A 27347-nucleotide genomic window follows, 5' to 3' on the forward strand; every position below is an offset into this window, starting at 1 on the left:
GGGGCTGTTCCTGCTGAATTGTGCTTAGTACAGAGGAATCCCTATGTGCCATAGTTTTATGGTATCTCTCTGTACAGGCTATGAGCAAACTTAGGGGGCTGTTCCTGCTGAATTGTGCTTAGTACAGGTGAATCCCTATATGCCATAGTTTTCTGGTATCTCTCTGTAGAGACTATGAGCAAACTTAGGGGGCTGTTCCTGCTGAATTGTGCTTAGTACAGGTGAATCCCTATATGCCATAGTTTTATGGTATCTCTCTGTACAGGCTATGAGCAAACTTAGGGGGCTGTTCCTGCTGAATTGTGCTTAGTACAGGGGAATCCCTATGTGCCATAGTTTTATGGTATCTCTCTGTACAGGCTATGGGCAAACTTAGGGGGCTGTTCCTGCTGAATTATGCTTAGTACAGGGGAATCCCTATGTGCCATAGTTTTATGGTATCTCTCTGAACAAACTATGAGCAAACTTAGGGGGCTGTTCCTGCTGAATTATGCTTAGTACAGGGGAATCCCTATGTGCCATAGTTTTATGGTATCTCTCTGTACAGACTATGAGCAAACTTAGGGGGCTGTTCCTGCTGAATTATGACTAATACAGGGAATACCTATTGCCAGAATGTATCTGTGCAGGCTATGAACAAATTCATGGGGTTGTTCTAGATAAAGCTGTACTTTAAGGCACTGCCCGCCTGCAGTTACATTTGTCAAAACTATTAGCGCTCATTTTTGTACGCCACCAATTTTAGCAAACGTCAATCTTAAGTAATATAATAGTCTGAATGGACCTGATTGGGCTGAACTTGAGACTTCAAAATGGCAGCTTAGTCCATTGGAGAGGGGGTCGGGGACAAATCAATATTATTCAAATGGTCAAATGGTACAGGCAGGAACGTACCACTTACATCAGTTTAGCCCATAGCCTAAGGAGATAATAGCATAAATCAGACCCCTGCCCCTTATCTTCCCCTTTACAAAAAGAAAATAGATGTACCCCCCCCCATCCTTTGTATTTTCACAGTTATATTCCCCTGTTTAAAAAACACCCCCTAACATACAGGGTATATTTATCAAGCTGTGTAAAAAGTGGGGTGAAGCATTACCGGTGACGTTGCCCAGGGCAACCAATCAGCAATTAGATTTCGACCATTAGAAAACCAAAGCGAAGCATCCGATTGGCTGCTATGAGCAACATCACCGGTAATGTTTTACTCCCCCCTTATTGTATTTACTCTGCTGTACCCCCCCTCAAAGCCAAGAGAACATGACACCCCACTTATGTGACAATCACTCGTGTAAGAGACACCCTCGTTAGTAAGGCATAAGCAGACACTTTATTGGTTAGCTGGTTCTGCAATCCTAAAAAAAAAAAAAAAACAAAGGCTACGGTCGTAGAGCACATTGGTCTGACATTCGTACAGATTCCGTGCGCGATTCTTCACAACGTTGCGACTGACGGGGGCTGCGTAACCCTCTGCAGCGAGAGGTAGATCGGACCTGTTAGAGGCAAGTGCTTGACGCAGGTTCTACAGAATTCGGGCTACGTAGCCGCCATCAGGATATAAAATACAAAATAAGTAACCGGATTTCCCTTCAAGCCCACGCAGTCACCTAATGTGTAACGGAGAGGATTCAGCATGGAGAAATGATTTCTACAGTAGATCCCAGCGAGAGACACCAGGGGGGGCAATAACGTGCATTAATGGGGTTGTTTACCCTTTAAAATAACTTTTAGCAGGTTGGAGAGAGGAATCTTTGCAATTGGTCTTCATTTTTTTATTATTATTTGTGGTTTCTGAATTATTCAGCTTTTAGTTCAGCACCTCTGCAGTTTGGAATTCCAGCAGTTATCTGGTTGCTAGGGTGCAAATTACCTTAGTAACCAGGGAGCGGTTTGAGAGAGTGACTGATATATGAATAATAAAGGGGCTGAGTAGAAAGAGAAGGACTAAAAAGTAACAATAACAATAAAACTGGAGCCTCACAGAGCAATAGGTTTTGGCTGCCGGGGTCAGTGACCCCCATTTGAAAGCTGGAAACAGTCAGAGGAAGAAGGAAAATAATTCAAAAACTATAAATGATAAAAAATGAAGCCCAATTGACAAGCTGCTTAGAAATGGCCATTCTATAACATATTAACCTTTAGTTTTTGAATAATTTCAATTTTCGCTCAGCAGCTCTTCAGTTTGGAATTCCAGCAGCTATCTGGTTGCTAGGGTGCAAATTACCTTAGTAACCAGGGAGCAGTTTGAGAGACTGACCAATATATGAATAATAAAGGGGCTGAATAGAAAGATAAGGAATAAAAAGTAACAATAACAATAAAACTGGAGCCTCACAGAGCAATAGGGTTTGGCTGCCGGGGTCAGTGACCCCCATTTGAAAGCTGCAATGAGGCAGAAGAAGGGAAATAGTTCAAAAACTATAAACGATAAAAAATGACCAATTGAAAAGTTGCTTAGAATATTATATTAAAGGCTAACCTTTAGTTTTTGATTTATTTTAATTTTTGTTCAGCTGCTACCTGGTTGCTAGGGTCCAATTTAACCTAGCAACCAGGCATTTGCTTGAAAGAGAGACCGGGATTTAAGTAGATAGCAGCATTAACAATACAATTGCAGCCTCACAGAGGTCAGTGACCCCCATTTGAAAGCTGGAAAGAGTCAGAAGAGGAAAGCAAATAATATAAAAAATGAAGACCAATTGAAAAGTTGCTTAAAGTAGGTCATTATATAACACATTAAAAGTTACCCTGAAGGTAAACCACCCCTTTAATTAAAGGCATTGTTCATGCATCGTTATCACAGTCTCTCTCGCACAGGGCGGTACCGACGGTGCAGCTTTCACTGCGCAGTCACATGACTATATTGCATTATGACACACAAAGTCCCATTCTTTTCTGAAACCAGATACCTGGAAATCCCAGTTTGGGCTCCTCCGGGTGAAACCGTACGGCGCTGGGGCGCGAGCCCAGGGTTTGTCCCTTCTGCCTCTTTGTTACAATGCAATGAAAGCAAGCGGATCATTGGCTGGGGGGGGACATATAATAATGTTACACGCGGCACCGTCCGGCGCGGCTAATACGTTTCACCACTAGGAAATACACTTGATCCTGACTCCGCAAAAACACGTAACGAAGATTTCGAGAGAAAAAAAATCTTTAGAAAGAAAAGTGTGTATATATTTATAGAAAAAGGGAGTTATTTCCCCTCCTTTCGGCTCAATTTGGGTTCTTCTTCACTCGCCGCGTGGACGTCCAAACTGTTCCGTAGCAACACCGTTAGTAGAAAAACAGAAGGAACCTGATATAAATGGGGGGGTGCAGTGGGGGGGGAGTTGTGTAAAAAACAGAAGGTTTGAGCGGACAGACGCAGTCCTGCGCTTTATTTGTACGACATTGGTGAGACGGAGCCGGCAGTTTGTAGTTTCACCCAGTCCAACGACTTCATAGTAAAAACCCTGTGTTTGGAAGGAGGAAGAGGAGGAGGAGGAGTGGTGCCCGGGGTGCTGTGGCGCTTACATGATGCAGCATTTGTTCTTGTGATTGTGCGGATCCTTGAATCGTAGCCTCTGCTTCGGCCGGTATTTCTCCAGGTACGTCAGCTGCTTGCTGTTAATGGCCCCCCGGCGCTTCCTGCCAATGGAACAGAGAGACGGGGGGGTTACTGGGGTTCTGCACCAGGACCGGACGGGGGGCATTGGGGAATATTATATATACATACAGGTATGGGACCCATTATGCAGAATGCTTGGGACCTGGGGTTTTTTTCCGTAATTCGGATCTCCTACCTAAAGTCTGCTAAAAACATTATTTAAACGGTAATTCAACCCAATAGGACTGTTCTGCCCCAATAAGGGGTAATTATATCTTAGTTGGGATCAAGTACAGGTACTGTTTTATTATTACAGAGAAAAGGGAATCATTTAACCATGAAATAAACCCAATAGGGCTGTTCTGCCCCAATAAGGGGTAATTATATCTTAGTTGGGATCAAGTACAGGTACTGTTTTATTATTACAGAGAAAAGGGAATCATTTAACCATTAAATAAACCCAATAGGACTGTTCTGCCCCCAATAAGGGGTAATTATATCATAGTTGGGATCAAGTACAGGTACTGTTTTATTATTACAGAGAAAAGGGAATAATTTAACCATTAAATAAACCCAATAGGACTGTTCTGCCCCCAATAAGGGGTAATTATATCATAGTTGGGATCAAGTACAGGTACTGTTTTATTATTACAGAGAAAAGGGAATCATTTAACCATGAAATAAACCCAATAGGGCTGTTCTGCCCCCAATAAGGGGTAATTATATCTTAGTTGGGATCAAGTACAGGTACGGTTTTATCACTACAGAGAAAAAGGAAACTTGGATATTGGATCCGATACCTGTATGTATGTGGGGTATAGGTGGGGAGCAGGGATGTATATACAAGTGGGCAGGGGGGCACATATGCAACCAGATAGCACAGATACAAAATCATGCATAAAGTGAAAATGTCACTTTCAGTGCTGTATTTATTATTGGGGAGGGGAAGCCCTCGGGTGCCTATATTTACCGGACTCTACCACGATACTTACTGTCTGATGAACTGAATGGCATCTTCATATTTCATCCCACTCTCGATAAGTGCAAGAGCGACCAGGACCGGCGCCCTGGGGAGAAAGAGAAGCGTCAGCCCGCACTCCGGTAACACCGAATCCCAACATACGGACGGGAGAAACATTTCTACTTCACATTAAAGGGCAAGTAAAGCCGCAAAACAGCTGTGACATGATACCCTGGATACAGCGGAGGGAACTTACCTTCCCAAACCGGCCACACAATGAACAGCTACGCAGCAGCCAGGATCTTCACAGAATTTCGTCTTCAGTAAATTCAACCAATCATCGACAATTTTATTGGGAGGTGGAGCCCCATCATCGAACGGCCAGTCCTATAGGGACACAGGCAAAAATACCAATAAGGACACCGTCTGTAGATGAGAATGTTCAATGTACATTATTTGCAGCAAACTATCAGCATTTCCAGGTGCTTTTCCTACTAAACGGTCATTTTATTGGAAAGGAACCCCCCCCCGATAAATCATTTTCCAGCTTTTTAACATTCGCAGTGTAACCCCCACAGGCCTAAAATATTATGGAAAATGTTACTGTGCCACAAAAACAACTGGAAGACCCTCAGGTATTCCAGCACGGAGCATTATAACTTAGTAGTGAAACCTCTGCCAGGAAAAGTTCATGTCCCATGTGGAGATCTGCTCTATAGCCGGGGCGGCAGGGTACATTGAGCAATACAAACGCCAGGAGCGGCACAGTTGTTAAAAAGATAAATACCTCCCAATTCAGCAGGAACAGCCCTTTAAGTTTGCTCATAGCCTGTACAGAGAGATACCATAAAACTATGGCACATAGGGATTCCCCTGTACTAAGCACAATTCAGCAGGAAAAGCCCCCTAAGATTGCCCATAGCCTGTACAGAGAGATACCATAAAACTATGGCACATAGGGATTCCCCTGTACTAAGCACAATTCAGCAGGAACAGCCCCCTAAGTTTGCTCATAGCCTGTACAGAGAGATACCATAAAACTATGGCACATAGGGATTCCCCTGTACTAAGCACAATTCAGCAGGAACAGCCCCCTAAGTTTGCTCATAGCCTGTACAGAGAGATACCATAAAACTATGGCACATAGGGATTCCCCTGTACTAAGCACAATTCAGTAGGAACAGCCCCCTAAGTTTGCTCATAGCCTGTACAGAGAGATACCATAAAACTATGGCACATAGGGATTCCCCTGTACTAAGCACAATTCAGCAGGAACAGCCCCCTAAGTTTGCTCATAGCCTGTACAGAGAGATACCATAAAACTATGGCACATAGGGATTCCCCTGTACTAAGCACAATTCAGTAGGAACAGCCCCCTAAGTTTGCTCATAGCCTGTACAGAGAGATACCATAAAACTATGGCACATAGGGATTCCCCTGTACTAAGCACAATTCAGCAGGAACAGCCCCCTAAGTTTGCTCATAGCCTGTAGAGAGATACCATGCAATGATGGCACTATATGTAATCCCCCGTACTAAGCACAATTCAACGGAAATTAACCGATTAGCAGGCGGTTATTAATACACTGAGAAATGATATGTGACCCTGAAAGCTTCATCCTGCTAAAGCCTAAAAATGCAAACCGCATTTTAAAAAAAAAATGTATTTATGTATCAGTTACATTTGCTGAATGTTCTTGGCTGGTTTTCCAGAGGATTCCTCGGCTGAATAGATGCCATTTAGAGAGAGGGGGGGGGGGGGGGGGGCGCCTTCTCAGCGCTATAGTACATTGGCACAGAGAACAAGATTCCCCGTGAATTCCCGCTGCCCGTGGGTGTAAATAAATGGCAGCGTGTTTGCAGGCACTTTCTGTCATCTGAACCATGCTGGCGGCCAGGGCTGGCAGATACTTCCAGAGCGTACGGGCACCACCGCGCGAGGAGGATGGGAAAGGAGCCTCCTGATAGGAGCAGCTGAGGGATGGGTAGTCTGCGCCCCCCGCTGTATATATAGTGAATAGTAACCCCCTATTGTAACATATAGGGATATTATAAGTCACAGAGGAGTTCCTTATAATATATAGTGAATAAAGTGCCCCCTATTGTAACATATAGGGATATTATAAGCCCCCGAGGAGTTTCTTATAATATATAGAGAATAAAGTGCCCCCTATTGTAACATATAGGGATATTATAAGCCCCCGAGGAGTTCCTTATAATATATAGAGAATAAAGTGCCCCCTATTGTAACATATAGAGATATTATAAGTCCCCGAGGAGTTCCTTATAATATATAGTGAATAAAGTGCCCCCTATTGTAACATATAGGGATATTATAAGTCCCCGAGGAGTTCCTTATAATATATAGTGAATAAAGTGCCCCCTATTGTAACATATAGGGATATTATAAGTCCCCGAGGAGTTCCTTATAATATATAGTGAATAAAGTGCCCCCTATTGTAACATATAGGGATATTATAAGTCCCCGAGGAGTTCCTTACAATAGGGGGCACTTTATTCACTATATATTATAAGGAACTCCTCGGGGACTTATAATATCCCTATATGTTACAATAGGGGGCACTTTATTCACTATATATTATAAGGAACTCCTCGGGGGCTTATAATATCCCTATATGTTACAATAGGGGGCACTTTATTCACTATATATTATAACATATAGGGATATTATAAGTCCCCGAGGAGTTCCTTATAATATATAGTGAATAAAGTACCCCCTATTGTAACATATAGGGATATTATAATGCACCGAATCCACTATTCTGGGATTGGCCCGAACCGAATCCTGGATTTGTTGCATCCCTAATAATAAGTCACAGAGGAGTCCTATGAGCATATACAGGTCAAGGGAACTCCGAGGCGACTTCTAATATCCTCATATTTCACAACAGGGGGTCCTTTCTTTATTATACGTTTTAGTGAGTCACGTGACACGACACGACAATTATAACTGATCACTAAGCACCGTTTATAAGGATATAATTTACAGTTCCGTCCCATAAGGAAATGATCCAACTGTATATTATACATAAATAACAGTAACACTGGATACAGCCGTATCCCCACCCAGCAGGGCACTTCAAGGTGAAGGACGATTTTAATTAAAAATGTCTATTATTCCTGTTTAAAGAGGTGGCCCCTTGTCCTTGGTTACATGCCCCCCCCCCCAACCTTGTACTTATCAGCACTGAACCTCATTTGCCACTGTGTTGACCTTATAAAAAAAAATGGCTCTTAAATGTCAGCTCTTGGACCCGGGGTGCCAGGACATGCCGCTGGCAGCGTTCCTCCCCCTATTCAGAGAAGGCAATGCGCGGAGGCTCCAATTAGAAGGGATAAATATAGGGAATGTACTGAAGGCTACCAAGGACGGCTATATTTAGGGGAATGTAAACACAGCACCCGGCGGGGGGGGCGGGGGGGTGGTAAGGACGGAGCATTTCAAGCTCACGTTGGCAGCGGCTTCTCTGAACATTATTTTCTGAACTATATTTAAGAATCGACGGCTAAAATTAACACCAATCAGTCCATAAAGGGCAAGGCAAGGGGTAGAATATAGTTTGTGGGCACGCTAGCACCCAGCGCTACAGTATTGCCTGTATCTACCTTTACCCCTGCCAACTGCCACCGCCCCCGCGTCGTCCATGGAACGTCGGTGGTATCAGCGCCTGTTATCTGTGTTCCTTTAGCACAAGATCAAATACCCCTGAGCGGGCGAATCCCAGGGGCAGCGGATGTGCAGATCCTAAAATTTCCCTTCTGGCTCCGCGTGGGATATTCTAGATGTGTTTACAAAGCCGCTTGTTAAAGGTTAAAGGTCTACAACGAGCCACGAAACCGATATTAAAGGGATATCTCACGCAATTCAGTTTTCTTTAGGAGCTTTAAAGGTGTTTGTGAGAGCGGCTGTGATTGGACGCATTTATGGGTTTTAAAAGAGCAATGGATTTGTTTGCTCTGCTCAGGCCAAACTTTCTTATCCCTTCCCACTCAGTCAGTCACAGGCCTCTCCAGAAAGCAGCACATTGCATCTCTCTACCATTCTCTTTGATAAACCAGAGATATTTCCTGTACTGCTGCCTGGAGTTGGCCCTTAGATCTCACTAAGCAGCAGTGCAGTAAATGACCCTACTAAAAAACATAAGCAAGCCATTTGTAAGAGGAACGCTAGGGCCGAGGGGAAGAGGAACGCTAGGGCCGAGGGGAAGAGGAACGCTAGGGCCGAGGGGAAGAGGAACGCTAGGGCCGAGGGGAAGAGGAACGCTAGGGCCGAGGGGAAGAGGAACGCTAGGGCCGAGGGGAAGAGGAACGCTAGGGCCGAGGGGAAGAGGAACGCTAGGGCCGAGGGGAAGAGGAACGCTAGGGCCGAGGGGAAGAGGAACGCTAGGGCCGAGGGGAAGAGGAACGCTAGGGCCGAGGGGAAGAGGAACGCTAGGGCCGAGGGGAAGAGGAACGCTAGGGCCGAGGGGAAGAGGAACGCTAGGGCCGAGGGGAAGAGGAACGCTAGGGCCGAGGGGAAGAGGAACGCTAGGGCCGAGGGGAAGAGGAACGCTAGGGCCGAGGGGAAGAGGAACGCTAGGGCCGAGGGGAAGAGGAACGCTAGGGCCGAGGGGAAGAGGAACGCTAGGGCCGAGGGGAAGAGGAACGCTAGGGCCGAGGGGAAGAGGAACGCTAGGGCCGAGGGGAAGAGGAACGCTAGGGCCGAGGGGAAGAGGAACGCTAGGGCCGAGGGGAAGAGGAACGCTAGGGTTGAGGGAATAGGTGAACATGGGGGGGGGAGGTAAATACACACGGGTACTACAGTTTCCTCCCACACTGCCAACACACACAGGCAGGTTGGTTAAACTTAGCGTTGCTAGGCAAATGTGATTGGTTAATTACATAGTTACATAGGGTTGAAAAAAGACCAGTGTCCATCAAGTTCAACCCATCCAAGTAAACCCAGCACACCTAACGCACACCTACCAATCTATACACTCACATACATAAACTATAAATACAACCACTAGTACTAACTGTAGATATTAGTATCACAATAGCCTTGGATATTCTGATTGATCAAGAACTCATCCAGGCCCCTCTTAAAGGCATTAACAGAATCTGCCATTACCCCATCACTAGGAAGGGCATTCCCCAACCTCACTGCCCTCAATGTGAAAAACCACCTACGCTGCTTCAAATGGAAGCTCCTTTCCTCTAATCTATAGGGGGGACCTCTGGTGCGTTGATTGTTTTTATGGGAAAAAAGAACACCCCCCAACTGCCTATAATCCCCTCTAATGTACTTGTACAGAGTAATCATGTCCCCTCGCAAGCACCTCTTTTCCAGAGAAAACAACCCCAACCTCGACAGTCTCACCTCATAGCTTAAATCTTCCATCGCCTTAACCAGTTTAGTTGCAGTCTCTGCACTTTCTCCAGCTCAATTAGAATGTAAGCTCCATGGTAGCACAGACTGACACGAATGATTATTAATCTCTAAAGTGTTGTATAAACATCCCAGCACAATTTAAATAGATATCAGCTGATGGAACTGATGGGGGCCGGGGGGGCTCACCATTACAGTGATGCCGTCCTTCTCTAGGGGCGTCTTGTCGTACGTAATCTCGCACACCCTCACCACCGTGGTGGCGCCATATTTCTTCAGATCCTGGATGGAAAGAAGAAAAAAAAACAGTAAATAAAAACAAGATACTGGAGAAGCACAAATACAAAGAGAGAGATACCATAAAACTATGGCACATAGGGATTCCCCTGTACTAAGCACAATTCAGCAGGAACAGCCCCCTAAGTTTGCTCATAGCCTGTACAGAGAGATACCATAAAACTATGGCACATAGGGATTCCCCTGTACTAAGCACAATTCAGCAGGAACAGCCCCCTAAGTTTGCTCATAGCCTGTACAGAGAGATACCATAAAACTATGGCAGCATAGGGATAATATTTTAGACAACGACTCAATTAGATTTATAGGCAAAAGGCGACTCCATCTTTTGTGGTTTGAGGGATGACCCCCATTCCTGCACCCACCGGGTTTTCCTGTTCTGGTCTACCAACTGCGGTGGGATGACCCCCAAGTGTCCCTGGGCAGTCACTACCCTAACACCATGTCACGGGGCAGGACACTACAATAAATCAGATCACGTGATGCCCGGGGTGTAAACACATTTCTTAAATGTCTGAGTTGTGACTTGATGCTGCTTTATAAAGACACCAACAGCCATAAAGCATGGCAGGAATGCTGTTTTCTTTATACAAATAAAAGGAAGTAGAAAGAGCCTCAGGATTACCAGGAAACACATCTTTCCATACTCGCAGTATGTGCCCTTTTGCCCCGGTACCAAAGAATGCTTTCAGGCACAAACAAGTCTTGGGTTTGAGACACAATATCTGATGAGTGGGGCTTTAATGGGGTAAATCCCAATACAAACGCCTTAGTTTTGCCCGAAAACAATGTGCCGTATTGTGCAGCGTAGCGCTGAGCTGGGAAAAACACACTGAGCGTTACAGCTGGAAGGGTTATTAGCAGGTTAATGCTAGCGTGGAGGAAGCCATTTTTTAAGAGTCATGTGACTATTTATATCTGCATTCTGGAAAGCAGAAGCCCCATCTTTAGTGATACTCAGAGTTCCCTGTATAACTCAGCCTGCAGCCTTGTGCCTTTATATGGGCACAGAACCCCTCAGTGACTGCTAATATCCTTATCATTTACAGTAGGGGGTACAGTATCCCTTATAATACATGAGTGATACTCAGAGTTCCCTGTATAACTCAGCCTGCAGCCTTGTGCCTTTATATGGGCACAGAACCCCTCAGTGACTGCTAATATCCTTATCATTTACAGTAGGGGGTACAGTATCCCTTATAATACATGAGTGATACTCAGAGTTCCCTATATAACTCAGCCTGCAGCCTTGTGCCTTTATATGGGCACAGAACCCCTCAGTGACTGCTAATATCCTTATCATTTACAGTAGGGGGTACAGTATCCCTTATAATACATGAGTGATACTCAGAGTTCCCTGTATAACTCAGCCTGCAGCCTTGTGCCTTTATATGGGGGGCACAGAACCCCTCAGTGACTGCTAATATCCTTATCATTTACAGTAGGGGGTACAGTATCCCTTATAATACATGAGTGATACTCAGAGTTCCCTGTATAACTCAGCCTGCAGCCTTGTGCCTTTATATGGGCACAGAACCCCTCAGTGACTGCTAATATCCTTATCATTTACAGTAGGGGGTACATTATCCCTTATAATACATGAGTGATACTCAGAGTTCCCTGTATAACTCAGCCTGCAGCCTTGTGCCTTTATATGGGGGGCACAGAACCCCTCAGTGACTGCTAATATCCTTATCATTTACAGTAGGGGGTACAGTATCCCTTATAATACATGAGTGATACTCAGAGTTCCCTGTATAACTCAGCCTGCAGCCTTGTGCCTTTATATGGGGGGCACAGAACCCCTCAGTGACTGCTAATATCCTTATCATTTACAGTAGGGGGTACAGTATCCCTTATAATACATGAGTGATACTCAGAGTTCCCTGTATAACTCAGCCTGCAGCCTTGTGCCTTTATATGGGGGGCACAGAACCCCTCAGTGACTGCTAATATCCTTATCATTTACAGTAGGGGGTACATTATCCCTTATAATACAAGGAATAAAAACGCAGCTCTTACCTCTATGAAGGTATTCATTGTTGCATTGGTGGGATTGTGGGTGATCAGGAAGCGCATGTTCTTGTAACAAACCTCCACTGGAGCAGGACGATTGATGCGAGCCATGATCACACAGTAACAATAAAAAAGGTGAATATATATAAAAAAAAAAAACCCAAAAACACAAATATTGTGCAAAAATGATGTAAAGGGTCTGTACAGTATCAGCTCTCTGAAAACAGCAAAAGCGCAAAAAAATAAGTAAAAAATAATAGTGAACCACCACGTGTGCGTGAAACAAAAAATGCACTTCTTAGTAGTGAACGTTTTTTTCTTCGTAAATGTGTGCAAGTGGAGCAAAGGCCTTTGTCTTTAGCAACTTCCCACGCGCCGAGGGTCCTCCTTTGCTTTACATGGGGACGGGGGCACCCTGCAGGAGTTCCAATGACACAAAGGCAATGCTGGGGGGGCCCAATCACGTTACCCCATCAGGATAATCTATGGAGATTACAGCAGGGACGGAAAGGCAAAAAGAGCCAATGCTGGGCAGGCAGAACAGCGTCTGGGCGTAGATCCGGCCGCGGAGGGTTTTAATGATGGTGTGGCCTGGCGGAGATGCGGATCGTACGCCTCGGGCAGAGCACGTCCTTCATGCGCGGCGGCAGTGTTGAGCGTGGCAATATTCAAAGATGTTCTTCAGCAGCTCCATATGTCTGAGCAGTGACTGCTGCAACCAATGGGAAAACAGAAAGGTTAAACAAACGAGCCAATCACAGGGCATACATGCAAGGGCAGTACTGTACAGCTATACGGGTTACTTTGCCTTGAACAGTCCAATAAACATTTATTCAAAAAATATCAATGGTTTTAAAGTTATTGAGAGACGCATCACTTTCTGTTCTCTGGTTCTGACTCTTGAAACAATGTAGCCCACGTCATTCCTGCTCCAGATGGCTTCTGCTACAATGTTTCCCGACATCCAGGGCATGGAATAGAAAGGGAAAGGCATGTACTGCTCCTAATAGTAATTATATTTATAATTAATAATGAAAAAAAAACATAAAAATGCATAATAAATGTATATTGGAAAGTTGCCAGGAAGTGCAATGTCTTTAATTAGACAAAGTGTTATGTCGGGGGGTTTATATCCCCTTTAACTTATTGGATTTAAGTTTCCATGATGAGAACCATCCCACCCTCCTTGAAAAGAAGGGCCCCAACCAATATCTGAATCGGACAAACAGAAATCGGAGCGTTCCTAGGATTAAATTAAATGAGCACAGAAATAAATTGGGTTTTGCATTTAATAAAGAGAGAAGAAATGAGGAAAGACCTGGGCAATGACACCCCCTTAAGGTGGCCATACACGACGCAATCCAATTTAATTGGACCGTTTGGCCCTAGGGTGGGTATATTTGCTGTCGGATCAAGGGCCGCACCAATGAGCCGATGTGGTGCCCAATCCAACGGAAAACCAACCCTTCCTCGATCGAGATCTGGTCAATCTTAGGCCGGATATTGGCCCATCGGGGGTCCCATACACGCGCAGATAAGCTGCTGAATTGGTCTAAAGGACTGGAATCTAGGGATGCCCCGAATCCATGGTCAGAAACGTGGATTGGCCCCAATCCCAAAGCAGTGGATTTGGTGCTTCCCTACGGAATCTGCCCGTGTATGGGCACCGTCACAAGCGGAACGTGGCTCTGCGCCACTAAATAAAGCTGCTTATTATCACTCACGTGAAGGCACTGGGTGCTCCAAATGACAAGTACATAAAGGAATGAATGCTCTTCCCCTAACAATGGGAGGGTGCCCCCGGGGCACAGGGCACAGGAATGCGCCACACACCCAGCTATTTATAGGGACAGATACAATGGCACCGAGCGCTAATCAGTCATGTAATGGCACCCATCCCATCATTCCCTGTCCCTCAGCTTTGTTTTCAAACACACAGGATCATCGTCCCAAGTGTCAGCTGGAGAGAAAAAGCTATTTTCTGCCACTTGCTTTGTGCCAATCCCACTACAGCTCTGTTAAATCATATGACTGCTGCTACATTGTTGCAAGAGTGAGAACCAGGAGTGATGCCGAGACCAGATGTTGCTCTCAACAGCAATAACATTGGCCAATAACAATCCTGCATTGTAATCTGTTTTTCCCATGGGGCTAGCCATATTCTTCATTTCCCAGGGTGACACAGCCATGTGACCTGTGCTCTGATAAACTTCACTCACACTTTACTGCTGCGCTGCAAGTTGGAGTGATATCCCCCCCTCCTCCCAGCAGCCGATCAGCAGAACAATGGGAAGGGAGCAAGATAGCAGCTCCCAGTAGGTATCAGAATAGCACTCAATAGTAAGAAATCCAAGTCCGGCTTGGGACTCCTCCAGTTACATGGGAGTAGGAGAAACAATAGGTTAGCTGAAAGCAGTTCTAGTGTGTAGCGCTACCCTTCGGCACCCAATATTGCAGTTAGTTTTTGTGCAAGCCATTGGATATAAATTAAATTAAATAAAATGGAGCCACTTATTAATCTACAGCACTCACGGTGCTGCTTTTAATAAATAAATAAACTTGCTAAAAATAAATAGGATTTTAAATTAAAGGCATCCAAAGTAGTTGGTTTTTAGCCCCGGAATGATTCCCAAAGAATGGCAGCCTGTTTTAGGTTGCGACTGCCCAGACACATGTTTAGCATCTGACAGTCAGATGATGGAACACGGAAAGGTTATTACTGAGCAACATGGGCTTGTTTAGGTATTTTCCAATGGTAACAAGGCCAAACCTGACAAAACAGAGCACAGACCAATAACAAGACCTTCCTGTCTGACTGATAGAAGAACTTGCCAAGACCGTGGCCTTTATGCTGCAAACACAATGACCTCTGACTAACGCTCTGTACATAACCGGGCAGGGAGAGCTGGCTGGGCACACGTGGCTATTTCATCATCTGGGCATGGGCCAAACCTACCAAAACTATGGTCGCTCCATTTGGTGTCCGACCAGGGACCATTGTTACCCATCTCAATGGCTCCAATTTGCCAAAGGGTGAGGCCACTATGGGCTGTAGGTGTCCAACTTGGCCAGTCTACCTGGGCATAGGCCAAAACTACCAAAAATATGGTGTCTCCATTTGGTGTCCAATCAGGGACCATTGTTACCCATCTCAATGACTCCAATTTGCCAAAGGGTGAGGCCACTATGGGCTGTAGGTGTCCAACTTGGCTGGTCTACCTGGGCATGGGCCAAAACTACCAAAACTATGGTTGCTCCATTTGGTGTCCAATCAGGGACCATTGTTACCCATCTCAATGGCTCCAATTTGCCACAAGGTGAGGCCACTATAGGCTGTAGGTGTCCAACTTGGCCAGTCTACAAAGGCACCTCACCATATGAGCTATCCATATTCAACCATAGTCATGTAGAATGATCCATTCTCGATTTCCCAGTCAGTTCAAATGTGTATTTATTTGAACAAACATAGCAATTCAAAGCCTACAAATCATATAGTTAAAATATAATGCCCCCCAGCACTTATTGGCTTTACTGCGAGGCACATGATCCAAATTGGCTGGTACTGTGCCCTGCTACACACTGGCACTGCCCGTGACTGCAGGGATCTGGCTTGGTAAATAATAATACAGCACGATCCATGTCGGGCGGAAGTATATCGGTATTTCCCCCCCAGTGTAGACAAGCCATTAAAGAAAATACCTTAAAGTTTCAAGATTTTTTTAGAAAAAGAATGTGATTATAATCCCAGATATGTTACCAAAGTATTATGTTACTCAACACCAACAAAATATGCCATTAAGCCTGACTTCTCCCAGTGCCCAGAGCGGGGCAGTGATATGGGGAAGCAGGTAAATGGTTTAGGACAAGATCTCTGGAAACACAAGCACCTTGCACTGGTTTTAAGTTAAAAAAGGTATTTAACAAGGTTACAGGTATATAGAAATATTGGGGTAACAGTCACCCTGCTATAGTTCCAGGGGTACCCAGGGCACAAATAAACACTCACCCCAAATCCCCCCCTAACTGGCCTTCAGGCTGGGCCCCCTTAGCCCATAACAAGGTTACAGATATATAGAAACATTGGGGTAACAGTCACCCTGCTATAGTTCCAGGGGTACCCAGGGCACAAATAAACACTCACCCCAAATCCCCCCCTAACTGGCCTTCAGGCTGGGCCCCCTTAGCCCATAACAAGGTTACAGATATATAGAAACATTGGGGTAACAGTCCCTCTGCTATAGTTCCAGGGGTACCCAGGGCACAAATAAGCACTCACCCCAAATACCCCCCTAACTGGCCCTCAGGCTGGGCCCCCTTAGCCCATAACAAGGTTACAGATATATAGAAACATTGGGGTAACAGTCAACCCGCTATAGTTCCAGGGGTACCCAGGGCACAAATAAGCACTCACCCCAAATCCCCCCCTAACTGGCCTTCAGGCTGGGCCCCCTTAGCCCATAACAAGGTTACAGATATATAGAAACATTGGGGTAACAGTCACCCTGCTATAGTTCCAGGGGTACCCAGGGCACAAATAAACACTCACCCCAAATCCCCCCTAACTGGCCTTCAGGCTGGGCCCCCTTAGCCCATAACAAGGTTACAGATATATAGAAACATTGGGGTAACAGTCACCCCGCAATAGTTCCAGGGGTACCCAGGGCACAAATAAACACTCACCCCAAATCCCCCCTAACTGGCCTTCAGGCTGGGCCCCCTTAGCCCATAACAAGGTTACAGATATATAGAAACATTGGGGTAACAGTCACCCTGCAATAGTTCCAGGGGTACCCAGGGCACAAATAAGCACTCACCCCAAATCTCCCCCTAACTGGCCTTCAGGCTGGGCCCCCTTAGCCCATAACAAGGTTACAGATATATAGAAACATTGGGGTAACAGTCACCCCGCTATAGTTCCAGGGGTACCCAGGGCACAAATAAACACTCACCCCAAATCCCCCCCTAACTGGCCCTCAGGCTGGGCCCCCTTAGCCCATAACAAGGTTACAGATATATAGAAACATTGGGGTAACAGTCACCCTGCTATAGTTCCAGGGGTACCCAGGGCACAAATAAGCACTCACCCCAAATCTCCCCCTAACTGGCCTTCAGGCTGGGCCCCCTTAGCCCATAACAAGGTTACAGATATATAGAAACATTGGGGTAACAGTCACCCTGCTATAGTTCCAGGGGTACCCAGGGCACAAATAAGCACTCACCCCAAATCTCCCCCTAACTGGCCTTCAGGCTGGGCCCCCTTAGCCCATAACAAGGTTACAGATATATAGAAACATTGGGGTAACAGTCACCCCGCTATAGTTCCAGGGGTACCCAGGGCACAAATAAACACTCACCCCAAATTCCCCCCTAACTGGCCCTCAGGCTGGGCCCCCTTAGCTTAGTTTAAAGCCAATAGCAAGCCAACACTGCCACAGCAGCTACACAGAGGAGCGGATTTGCTTATTCGCTGTGCCTTACAGGCTAATCCCTATCACATACACATAATAGGGTTAATTGAATCAGGAGCCAATGAACCCCTTGGCATCTCGGAACCCCTGTGCCACCCATCTATTTCTCCTCTCACTGTAACTAGTTCCTATTATGTGAATGGGGTTCAATCTACAACACTGAATATATATAAGCTTTCCCATCACCCTCGCTTACCTTCCCACGGTGCCTCGTTAGCCGAGAGGAGCCCAGAGCGAATGGCAGCGGATTCCTGACCCCAATAATACCCTCCACTTGGAACCAGTCACGGCTGCTTTCCCTGAGCACATGATACAGGCAACACCGGCTGCTAATGGCACAAACAATTCCCTTCTAATACTCTTAGGGTAACTAAGCCGTATACAAATAAGATTTTCTTCCTCCTCCTCGGAGCTGATCCAGGTTTGTGGCCGGGGCGGCTGTGAGTCAGAGAGAATTGTGCCGACAGCAGCAGGCTCGCGGCGTGACAGAAAGCGCATTCATATGGCCGGTATGCACCATAGTACCAGAGGAATGACAACTATTTGTATTGTGTTTGGAAACTTCCATAGAAATTAAAGGGAATTTCCTACTGCACAAGAGCAGAAATAAATATTAAGCCTTCATCGGGTACAGTAGGTGCGGCAAGGAAGGGTCGGGGAAAAACTTTTTTGGGGAGCTTCTAAACAATGTAGCAGCCCTCCAGCTTGGAGTTTCAGCAGCTATTTGGTTGCTAGGATCCAAATTACCTTAGTAACCAGGGTGTGGTTTGAATGAAAGACCGATATACGAATAGGAGATGAGCGGAACTGAAAAATAAGTTATATATAAAGTAGCAATAACAATTAAACTGTAGTTTGGCAGAGCAATAGTTTTTTGGCTCAGGGGTCAGTGACCCCCGCTTAAAAGCTGCATAGATATAAGCTGGCCAGACACGGGGTGATTCTAGCTGCTGATAAGGGTTCTTTAGACTGATCCGACAGCTTATCTGCCTGTGTATGGGCACGAACGACAGACCTGCCAACTGACATCTGCCCGGGCAGGTTTGATTTTTCTGTTGGATCGGAGACCACATCGGTTCGTCTGAACCAACGGCCCTTATCCCTGCCATTCTAATTAGATCAAATTAGCCTGATATTGGCCACCCATAGGTGGGGATATCGGGAGAAAATCCGCTCACTTGGCGACTTTGACAAGCGAGAGGATCTTATTGTGTATGGCCAGCTTTAGGAGAAGTAGGCAAATAATTCAAAAACTATGACAAACAAATAATGAAGACTAATTGAAATGTTGCTTAGAATTGGCCTGGTCAGATGGTCACACCATTTACCCAGGGTGCATGAATCAGTTAGGCACAGGGCTCGCCTGGTGGCCTTTAGTGGCCGCACCTATGGAATGCGCCGAGCCGCACCTCACACAGCTGTGAATATACCCCCGGGTACCTAACCTGAGGTATTTAGCATTACTGTCAGCCCAATGTGGCATAACAGCAACAGAAGCCTCTTATACTAGTGTGCAGGCAAAGATGTACAGGGCTGGGGGGCAATACTAGTGGGGTTCAGTACCTTAAGGGACAATCTAGTGGGATGCAGGAGCCAGAATGTAGGCGCCACAACCCACTAGATAGACCCCTTAGCCTTAATGTACTGAGCACCACTAGGTTGCCCCCCAGCCACATTCTGGCTGCTGCATCCCACTAGATATACCCCTTAGCCGTAAGGTACTGAGCACCACTAGGTTGCCCCCCAGCCACATTCTGGCTGCTGCATCCCACTAGATATACCCCTTAGCCGTAAGGTACTGAGCACCACTAGGTTGCCCCCCAGCCACATTCTGGCTGCTGCATCCCACTAGATATACCCCTTTGGCCTTAAGGTACTGAGCACCACTAGGTTGCCCCCCAGCCTCATTCTGGCTGCTGCATCCCACTAGATATTCCCCTTAGCCGTAAGGTACTGAGCACCACTAGGTTGCCCCCCAGTGACATTCTGGCTGCTGCATCCCACTAGATATACCCCTTTGGCCTTAAGGTACTGAGCACCACTAGGTTGCCCCCCAGCCACATTCTGGCTGCTGCATCCCACTAGATATACCCCTTAGCCGTAAGGTACTGAGCACCACTAGGTTGCCCCCCAGCCACATTCTGGCTGCTGCATCCCACTAGATATACCCCTTTGGCCTTAAGGTACTGAGCACCACTAGGTTGCCCCCCAGCCTCATTCTGGCTGCTGCATCCCACTAGATATTCCCCTTAGCCGTAAGGTACTGAGCACCACTAGGTTGCCCCCAGTGACATTCTGGCTGCTGCATCCCACTAGATATACCCCTTTGGCCTTAAGGTACTGAGCACCACTAGGTTGCCCCCCAGCCACATTCTGGCTGCTGCATCCCACTAGATATACCCCTTAGCCGTAAGGTACTGAGCACCACTAGGTTGCCCCCAGTGACATTCTGGCTGCTGCATCCCACTAGATATACCCTGTAGCCGTAAGGTACTGAGCACCACTAGGTTGCCCCCGAGCCTCATTCTGGCTGCTACATCCCACTAGATATTCCCCTTAGCCTTAAGGTACTGAGCACCACTAGGTTGCCCCCCAGTGACATTCTGGCTGCTACATCCCACTAGATATACCCCTTTGGCCTTAAGGTACTGAGCACCACTAGGTTGCCCCCCAGTGACATTCTGGCTGCTGCATCCCACTAGATATACCCCTTTGGCCTTAAGGTACTGAGCACCACTAGGTTGCCCCCAGTGACATTCTGGCTGCTGCATCCCACTAGATATACCCCTTTGGCCTTAAGGTACTGAGCACCACTAGGTTGCCCCCCAGTGACATTCTGGCTGCTGCATCCCACTAGATATACCCCTTAGCCGTAAGGTACTGAGCACCACTAGGTTGCCCCCCAGTGACATTCTGGCTGCTGCATCCCACTAGATATACCCCTTAGCCTTAAGGTACTGAGCACCACTAGGTTGCCCCCCAGTGACATTCTGGCTGCTGCATCCCACTAGATATACCCCTTTGGCCTTAAGGTACTGAGCACCACTAGGTTGCCCCCCAGTGACATTCTGGCTGCTGCATCCCACTAGATATACCCCTTAGCCGTAAGGTACTGAGCACCACTAGGTTGCCCCCCAGTGACATTCTGGCTGCTGCATCCCACTAGATATACCCCTTAGCCTTAAGGTACTGAGCACCACTAGGTTGCCCCCCAGTGACATTCTGGCTGCTGCATCCCACTAGATATTCCCCTTAGCCTTAAGGTACTGAGCACCACTAGGTTGCCCCCCCAGTGACATTGTGGCTGCTGCATCCCACTAGATATACCCCTTGCCCTTAAGGTACTGACCACCACTAGGTTGCCCCCCAGCCACAATGTGACTAGGAGGAGGAAACTAGTGGGATTCTGTAGACTGATTATGGCTAAAGGTGGCCATACATGGGCAGACTTTAGCTGCTGATTTGGGTCCCCCCAACAGGCCTACCGAAGTGATATCTGGCCTAAAATTGCCCAGATAAGGCAGGTTTTCCATCGGCTATTGATGTGGTCCTTGGTCTAATGGGCAAAAGGGGCATTTGCTCAGGGCCCAGCAGGATAGGGGGCCCACTAGCTCAATTTTGTCTTTTTGCTGCTCCCAGAGCTGTTGCCCCAGAGCGGCACACCTTCAGATCAGGTCTATTTTATTAAGGGCAGACAATTTCTTCACTGCCTCCCTATATTGAACTTCAAGTGAGTGAGGGTTATTCTGGAAAAAATGACTTGGGGCAGCGGGGGCCCAACAATCAAATATTGCCCAGTGCCTTCTGGTACCTTACAGTGGCCCTGAGGGGTCGAATCAGGAAGATGCAGCTCGGGGGGAGCAATCTAGTGGGTTTCAGCCCCCAGAAGCAGCACCCATAATGTGGCTAAGGGGGCAATCAAGTGGTGTGCAGCACCCAGAATGTGGCTAACGGAGCGATCCAGTGGGGTGCAGCACCCAGAATGTGGCTAAGGGAGCGATCCAGTGGGGTGCAGCACCCATAATGTGGCTAAGGGGGCAATCAAGTGGTGTGCAGCACCCAGAATGTGGCTAACGGAGCGATCCAGTGGGGTGCAGCACCCAGAATGTGACTAAGGGAGCGATCCAGTGGGGTGCAGCACCCAGAATGTGGCTAAGGGAGCAATCCAGTGGGATGCAGCACCCAGAATGTGGCTAAGGGAGCAATCCAGTGGGGTGCAGCACCCAGAATGTGGCTAAGGGAGCAATCCAGTGGGGTGCAGCACCCAGAATGTGGCTAAGGGAGCAATCCAGTGGGGTGCAGCACCCAGAATGTGGCTAGGAGGAGCAAGCTATTGGGATGCAGCATCTAGATTTTGGCTAAGGGGGCAGTTTAGTAGGATGTGGCACTTGGATCATGGCTATGGAGTTATCTACCCCCCACAGATAGGGCAACCCCCACTACTACAGTTGCCCACAAACATGTCCGACATGAACTAACAAAAACTGACCCTGACCAGTAACCCTTAGCAACCAATCATCTAGAGACCTGCATGGGCCTGGATTGGACGATATGTGCCCAACATGAAAGACTGATATTATAAGACCACCAAATGGCAAGGTCAGGAAATGGCAGCCTTTAGGGGCCCCGCTTACCCAAACCTCTCTATACTCTGGGCAAAGAGCTGGCGGTGCCAGGTTAAACAGGTCTTCAGGCGCAGCACATCTGCGGCCCCCCAGCTGTATATGGGGAAACACTGGCCCCACGCCCTGCCAGTACCCTATATCCATGCACAGCGGAGGCAGCACGGGGCTCGCCAAGAGTTAATTGTGCAGAGAGGCCACCGCTTACCCGCTCCATCATATCCCACGGCACATGGTGTCAACAGCGCTCAGGTTGCTATGGCACTAGTAACCATGTTTTGGTTTATTAAAGTTTGCTTGCTTGTTGTTTCTCCAAAAGTACAAGCCAATTAGTTGGTATCAAGTTCCAGAGCTGGAGGGAAGAAACATTCACAGGTGGAGTAAACAATAACAACAACAACGACAAGGTGGCTGAACTTCAGCCCTCACCTCCCGACCCGCAGCGATTGTGCCCGGCACCGACTGCAACACAGATATGGGCACAATCCTGTATAGGCTCATACCGGGGAATAGCCTGCCAGCCTGGGCCAGTGAGGGTGTAGGGTACCGCTGGGCACTAGGTGCATTATTATTATTGATATAAGCCTAAACAATATTATGAGATTCTACCTGTATAACAGAGCATTCTGTCACAGTGGCACAGATCCTATCTGATCCCCCCATTGTAAGCAGCAGTCCTGCCCTGCTTTATGGCTGAGATTCTAGCTATCTGTATAACAGAGCATTCTGTCACAGTGGCACAGATCCTATCTGATCCCCCCATTGTAAGCAGCAGTCCTGCCCTGCTTTATGGCTGAGATTCTAGCTACCTGTATAACAGAGCATTCTGTCACAGTGGCACAGATCCTATCTGATCCCCCCCATTGTAAGCAGCAGTCCTGCCCTGCTTTATGGCTGAGATTCTAGCTATCTGTATAACAGAGCATTCTGTCACAGTGGCACAGATCCTATCTGATCCCCCCATTGTAAGCAGCAGTCCTGCCCTGCTTTATGGCTGAGATTCTAGCTATCTGTATAACAGAGCATTCTGTCACAGTGGCACAGATCCTATCTGATCCCCCCATTGTAAGCAGCAGTCCTGCCCTGCTTTATGGCTGAGATTCTAGCTATCTGTATAACAGAGCATTCTGTCACAGTGGCACAGATCCTATCTGATCCCCCCATTGTAAGCAGCAGTCCTGCCCTGCTTTATGGCTGAGATTCTAGCTATCTGTATAACAGAGCATTCTGTCACAGTGGCACAGATCCTATCTGATCCCCCCATTGTAAGCAGCAGTCCTGCCCTGCTTTATGGCTGAGATTCTAGCTATCTGTATAACAGAGCATTCTGTCACAGTGGCACAGATCCTATCTGATCCCCCCATTGTTAGCAGCAGTCCTGCCCTGCTTTATGCCTGAGATTCTAGCTATCTGTATAACAGAGCATTCTGTCACAGTGGCACAGATCCTATCTGATCCCCCCATTGTAAGCAGCAGTCCTGCCCTGCTTTATGGCTGAGATTCTAGCTATCTGTATAACAGAGCATTCTGTCACAGTGGCACAGATCCTATCTGATCCCCCCATTGTAAGCAGCAGTCCTGCCCTGCTTTATGGCTGAGATTCTAGCTATCTGTATAACAGAGCATTCTGTCACAGTGGCACAGATCCTATCTGATCCCCCCATTGTAAGCAGCAGTCCTGCCCTGCTTTATGGCTGAGATTCTAGCTATCTGTATAAAACTTTACAGTCATACACTGGTCTAGTTAGAAGGGGCAATGATATATAAAGCAGCAGAAACAACAAGGTAGTGTTTAAATATGATGGATAAGCAAACGGGACAACAATTGTAACCAATCATCTAGAATAAAGGGTAAGTGGAAGGACCGGTACCAAGTTATTTACACGCAGCAGTCTCATACCTGTGGAGTTCAGCCTTTAGTTTGCATGTCACATGGTATGACAGAACTGGGCTAGGCCCAACAGAAGCAGTTTGCAGGTGTTCCAGAGGGCCAGACTGATTAAGGGTAATGTCCCACGGAGAGATAAGTCGCAGCGATAAATCTCAGCTACTACGGGCGACTAATCTCCCCAAAAAGCAATTACACCGGCAATAAAAGGGACCGCCAGTGGAAAGGCCTACACGTTACTTTTTGCGGTTTTGCAACAAAAAAATGGCACATGGCACAACATTAGTGTATTAAGGACCTCGAACGCCCGGGATGATTTACATTTACATTGGCCAGGGCCCCTTAAGGGGGCCCCAGGGCCCGATTCTCTTATTGCCCCAGTATCTCTGCCTCCTCCCTTTTCAGTGGAATCCAACAGAACTCCTGAAACTGACATTCCTACTATTGCACTTATATTCCCTCCCATAAAGTCACTATTGTGCCCTCTATAGATAAATATGTGTAGTTGCACTGGGAAGTGCGTATTTCATAAAATAAACAAATATGTTATTTTCTCTTTTCCTTTCATTTTCCTAACCTCTAGTTACTAGGAAGGTATAACGACACTGCTTATAATTAGAACTTTATTTAAACCCCCACTTTAAAGAGAGATACCATAAAGCTATGGCAGCATAGGGGTTTCCCTGTACTAAGCACAATTCAGCAGGAACAGCCCCCTAAGTTTGCTCATAGCCTGTACAGAGAGATACCATAAAACTATGGCACATAGGGATTCCCCTGTACTAAGCACAATTCAGCAGGAACAGCCCCCTAAGTTTGCTCATAGCCTGTACAGAGAGATACCATAAAACTATGGCACATAGGGATTCCCCTGTACTAAGCACAATTCAGCAGGAACAGCCCCCTAAGTTTGCTCATAGCCTGTACAGAGAGATACCATAAAACTATGGCACATAGGGATTCCCCTGTACTAAGCACAATTCAGCAGGAACAGCCCCCTAAGTTTGCTCATAGCCTGTACAGAGAGATACCATAAAACTATGGCACATAGGGATTCCCCTGTACTAAGCACAATTCAGCAGGAACAGCCCCCTAAGTTTGCTCATAGCCTGTACAGAGAGATACCATAAAACTATGGCAGCAAAGGGATTCCCCTGTACTAAGCACAATTCAGCAGGAACAGCCCCCTAAAATTAGTTTTCCCTTTAAACATCCAACATGTGAGCATCGCTGTGCTTCTCCCACACACATTCCTGGGCATTGCTACACGGAGTGCAGAGTAGGTGAGAGAGCAGACAGCAGGTAGGTCGCCCTAATGAAAGGGACCCTAATCGGTCAGGGCTGTGAATGTCAATATGGCAGCTTCAGATCTGATTTGTTATCTGACAGCGTGGGAAGGGGAGGTCAGGTTCAAGGAGAGACTGGCAGGTCAGTAGCAAATAAACCCCGTGTTTCCCAGAAAGCACTCTGCTCTCTTTCCCTGAAATCCCCCAATCATGTGGCTTGGTGCTACCGTGTCCCCTGTACGGTGCCCACATTTGTCCCTAAAGGGGAGACAATCCCTATTTATAAAAATAGGAGTTATATTGATTGGTCCTTATTTACTATGTGTGTAAGTGGGGGCTGCCATGGTCGCTCCTTCCCTTAAGCCCCTATTGAACCAGCGACCTCTGATGGAAATGAGCTAATTACTTGGCTTTCCCAAGCTGGAAGCCTGCCCCCCGTACAGCGGGATGGGAAACATATGCCTAGTAATCATGCTCAGAATTAAATGGGGGGGAAAAAGTGCTGGAAGAGTTCCCCTTTAATGAAGGCCACACCCCTCCCCAAGTCCACTAAATACCAAAGCAAAAAGAATAGTTACTAGCTGTAGTTTTAATGATTATATATATCTATATCTATATATCTATCTCTCTAGCTATATCTATATCATCAATATATCTATATCTCTATCCATCTATCTATCTATATCATCTATATATCTATATCTCTCTATCTATATCTCTATATATCCATCTATCCCTCTCTCTATCTCTCTATATCATCTATATATCTATATCTATCTATATCTCTCTATCCATCTATCTATATATATCTATATATATCTATATATATAGATAGATAGATAGTAGTGCTGGGCGGTATCACCAAAAATTTATATCACGGTATTTTTCAAAATTATATCGGTATCACGGTATTTGACGGTATTTTTTTTTCCCCATGCATGATTAGGTCACCACCCCAAACACCCCCCCATCCGCACGCAGCCCCCCCACCCCCCCATCCGCACGCACCCCCCACCCCAAACACCCCCCATCCGCACACACCCCCCAACCCCACCCAAACACCCCCCCATCCGCACACACCACGCCACCCCAAACACCCCCCCATCCGCACACCCCCCCAACCCCACCCCAAACACCCCCCCATCCGCACACTCCCCCCCAACCCACCCCAAACACCCACCATCCGCACACACCCCCCCACCCCAAACACCCCCCCATCCGCACACCCCCCCCACCCCACCCCAAACAGCCCCCATCCCCTTCACATAAATATAACCCCCCACCCCACCCCATCACAACCCCCCAAACACAACCCCATCCCCTTCACATAAGTATAACCCCCCCATCCCCTTCACATAAATAACACCCCCCATCCCCTTCACATAAAATATAATTACTTGCCAGGCACCCCCACCCCCGACAGCTCACATTGGTATCCGACTCTGAATGCGATGGCGCTTTTGTAGAGTGTGCGCGCTGACGTCACGTGCGCACCCGGAAGTATTCAAGCACACCGGTATGGGGGTATGTCAAAAAAAACACCGGTGATCGGTTTTTACCGGTATACCGCCCAGCACTAATAGATAGATATAGATATAGATATATATATATATATATATATATATATATATATATATAGATATATATATATATATCTATATCTATCTATATGATAGATAGACAGATATATATAGATTTTAATTAAATGATCCATACCTGTTATAAATGTATTTAAAAATCTGAGCTGTCAATCATATTGCCTGCCCTGCCTCTATGCCGCAGGCATAGAGGCGGGGCAGGCAATATGATTGACAGCTCAGATTTTTAATAA

General features: G+C 46.7%; 1 protein-coding gene across 5 annotated transcripts in view; it reads right to left on the bottom strand.

The window, feature by feature from the left end:
- Positions 1-1311: 1311 nt before the first annotated feature.
- ptp4a3 (protein tyrosine phosphatase type IVA, member 3) overlaps positions 1312-27347 on the bottom strand; it is a 53750-nt gene continuing 27714 nt past the window's right edge. For 3 of the 5 annotated variants that reach the window (XM_031903261.1, XM_012964376.3, XM_012964377.3), the window contains exons 3-7: positions 12259-12964; positions 10129-10221; positions 4807-4937; positions 4582-4656; positions 1312-3630 (exon numbers count right to left, since the gene is read on the bottom strand). In XM_031903261.1, coding sequence (XP_031759121.1) covers positions 3513-3630; positions 4582-4656; positions 4807-4937; positions 10129-10221; positions 12259-12363 — 522 coding nt within the window. In that variant the 5' untranslated portion in view covers positions 12364-12964 and the 3' untranslated portion in view covers positions 1312-3512. Of the gene's footprint in view, positions 3631-4581; positions 4657-4806; positions 4938-10128; positions 10222-12258; positions 12965-17916; positions 18067-27347 lie in introns of those variants that run through there. The other 2 variants (XM_012964378.3, NM_001142008.2) reach the window with 2 other exon arrangements.

The sequence above is a fragment of the Xenopus tropicalis genome, chromosome 6 (assembly GCF_000004195.4).
Source record: "Xenopus tropicalis strain Nigerian chromosome 6, UCB_Xtro_10.0, whole genome shotgun sequence".
NCBI lineage: Eukaryota > Metazoa > Chordata > Amphibia > Anura > Pipidae > Xenopus > Xenopus tropicalis.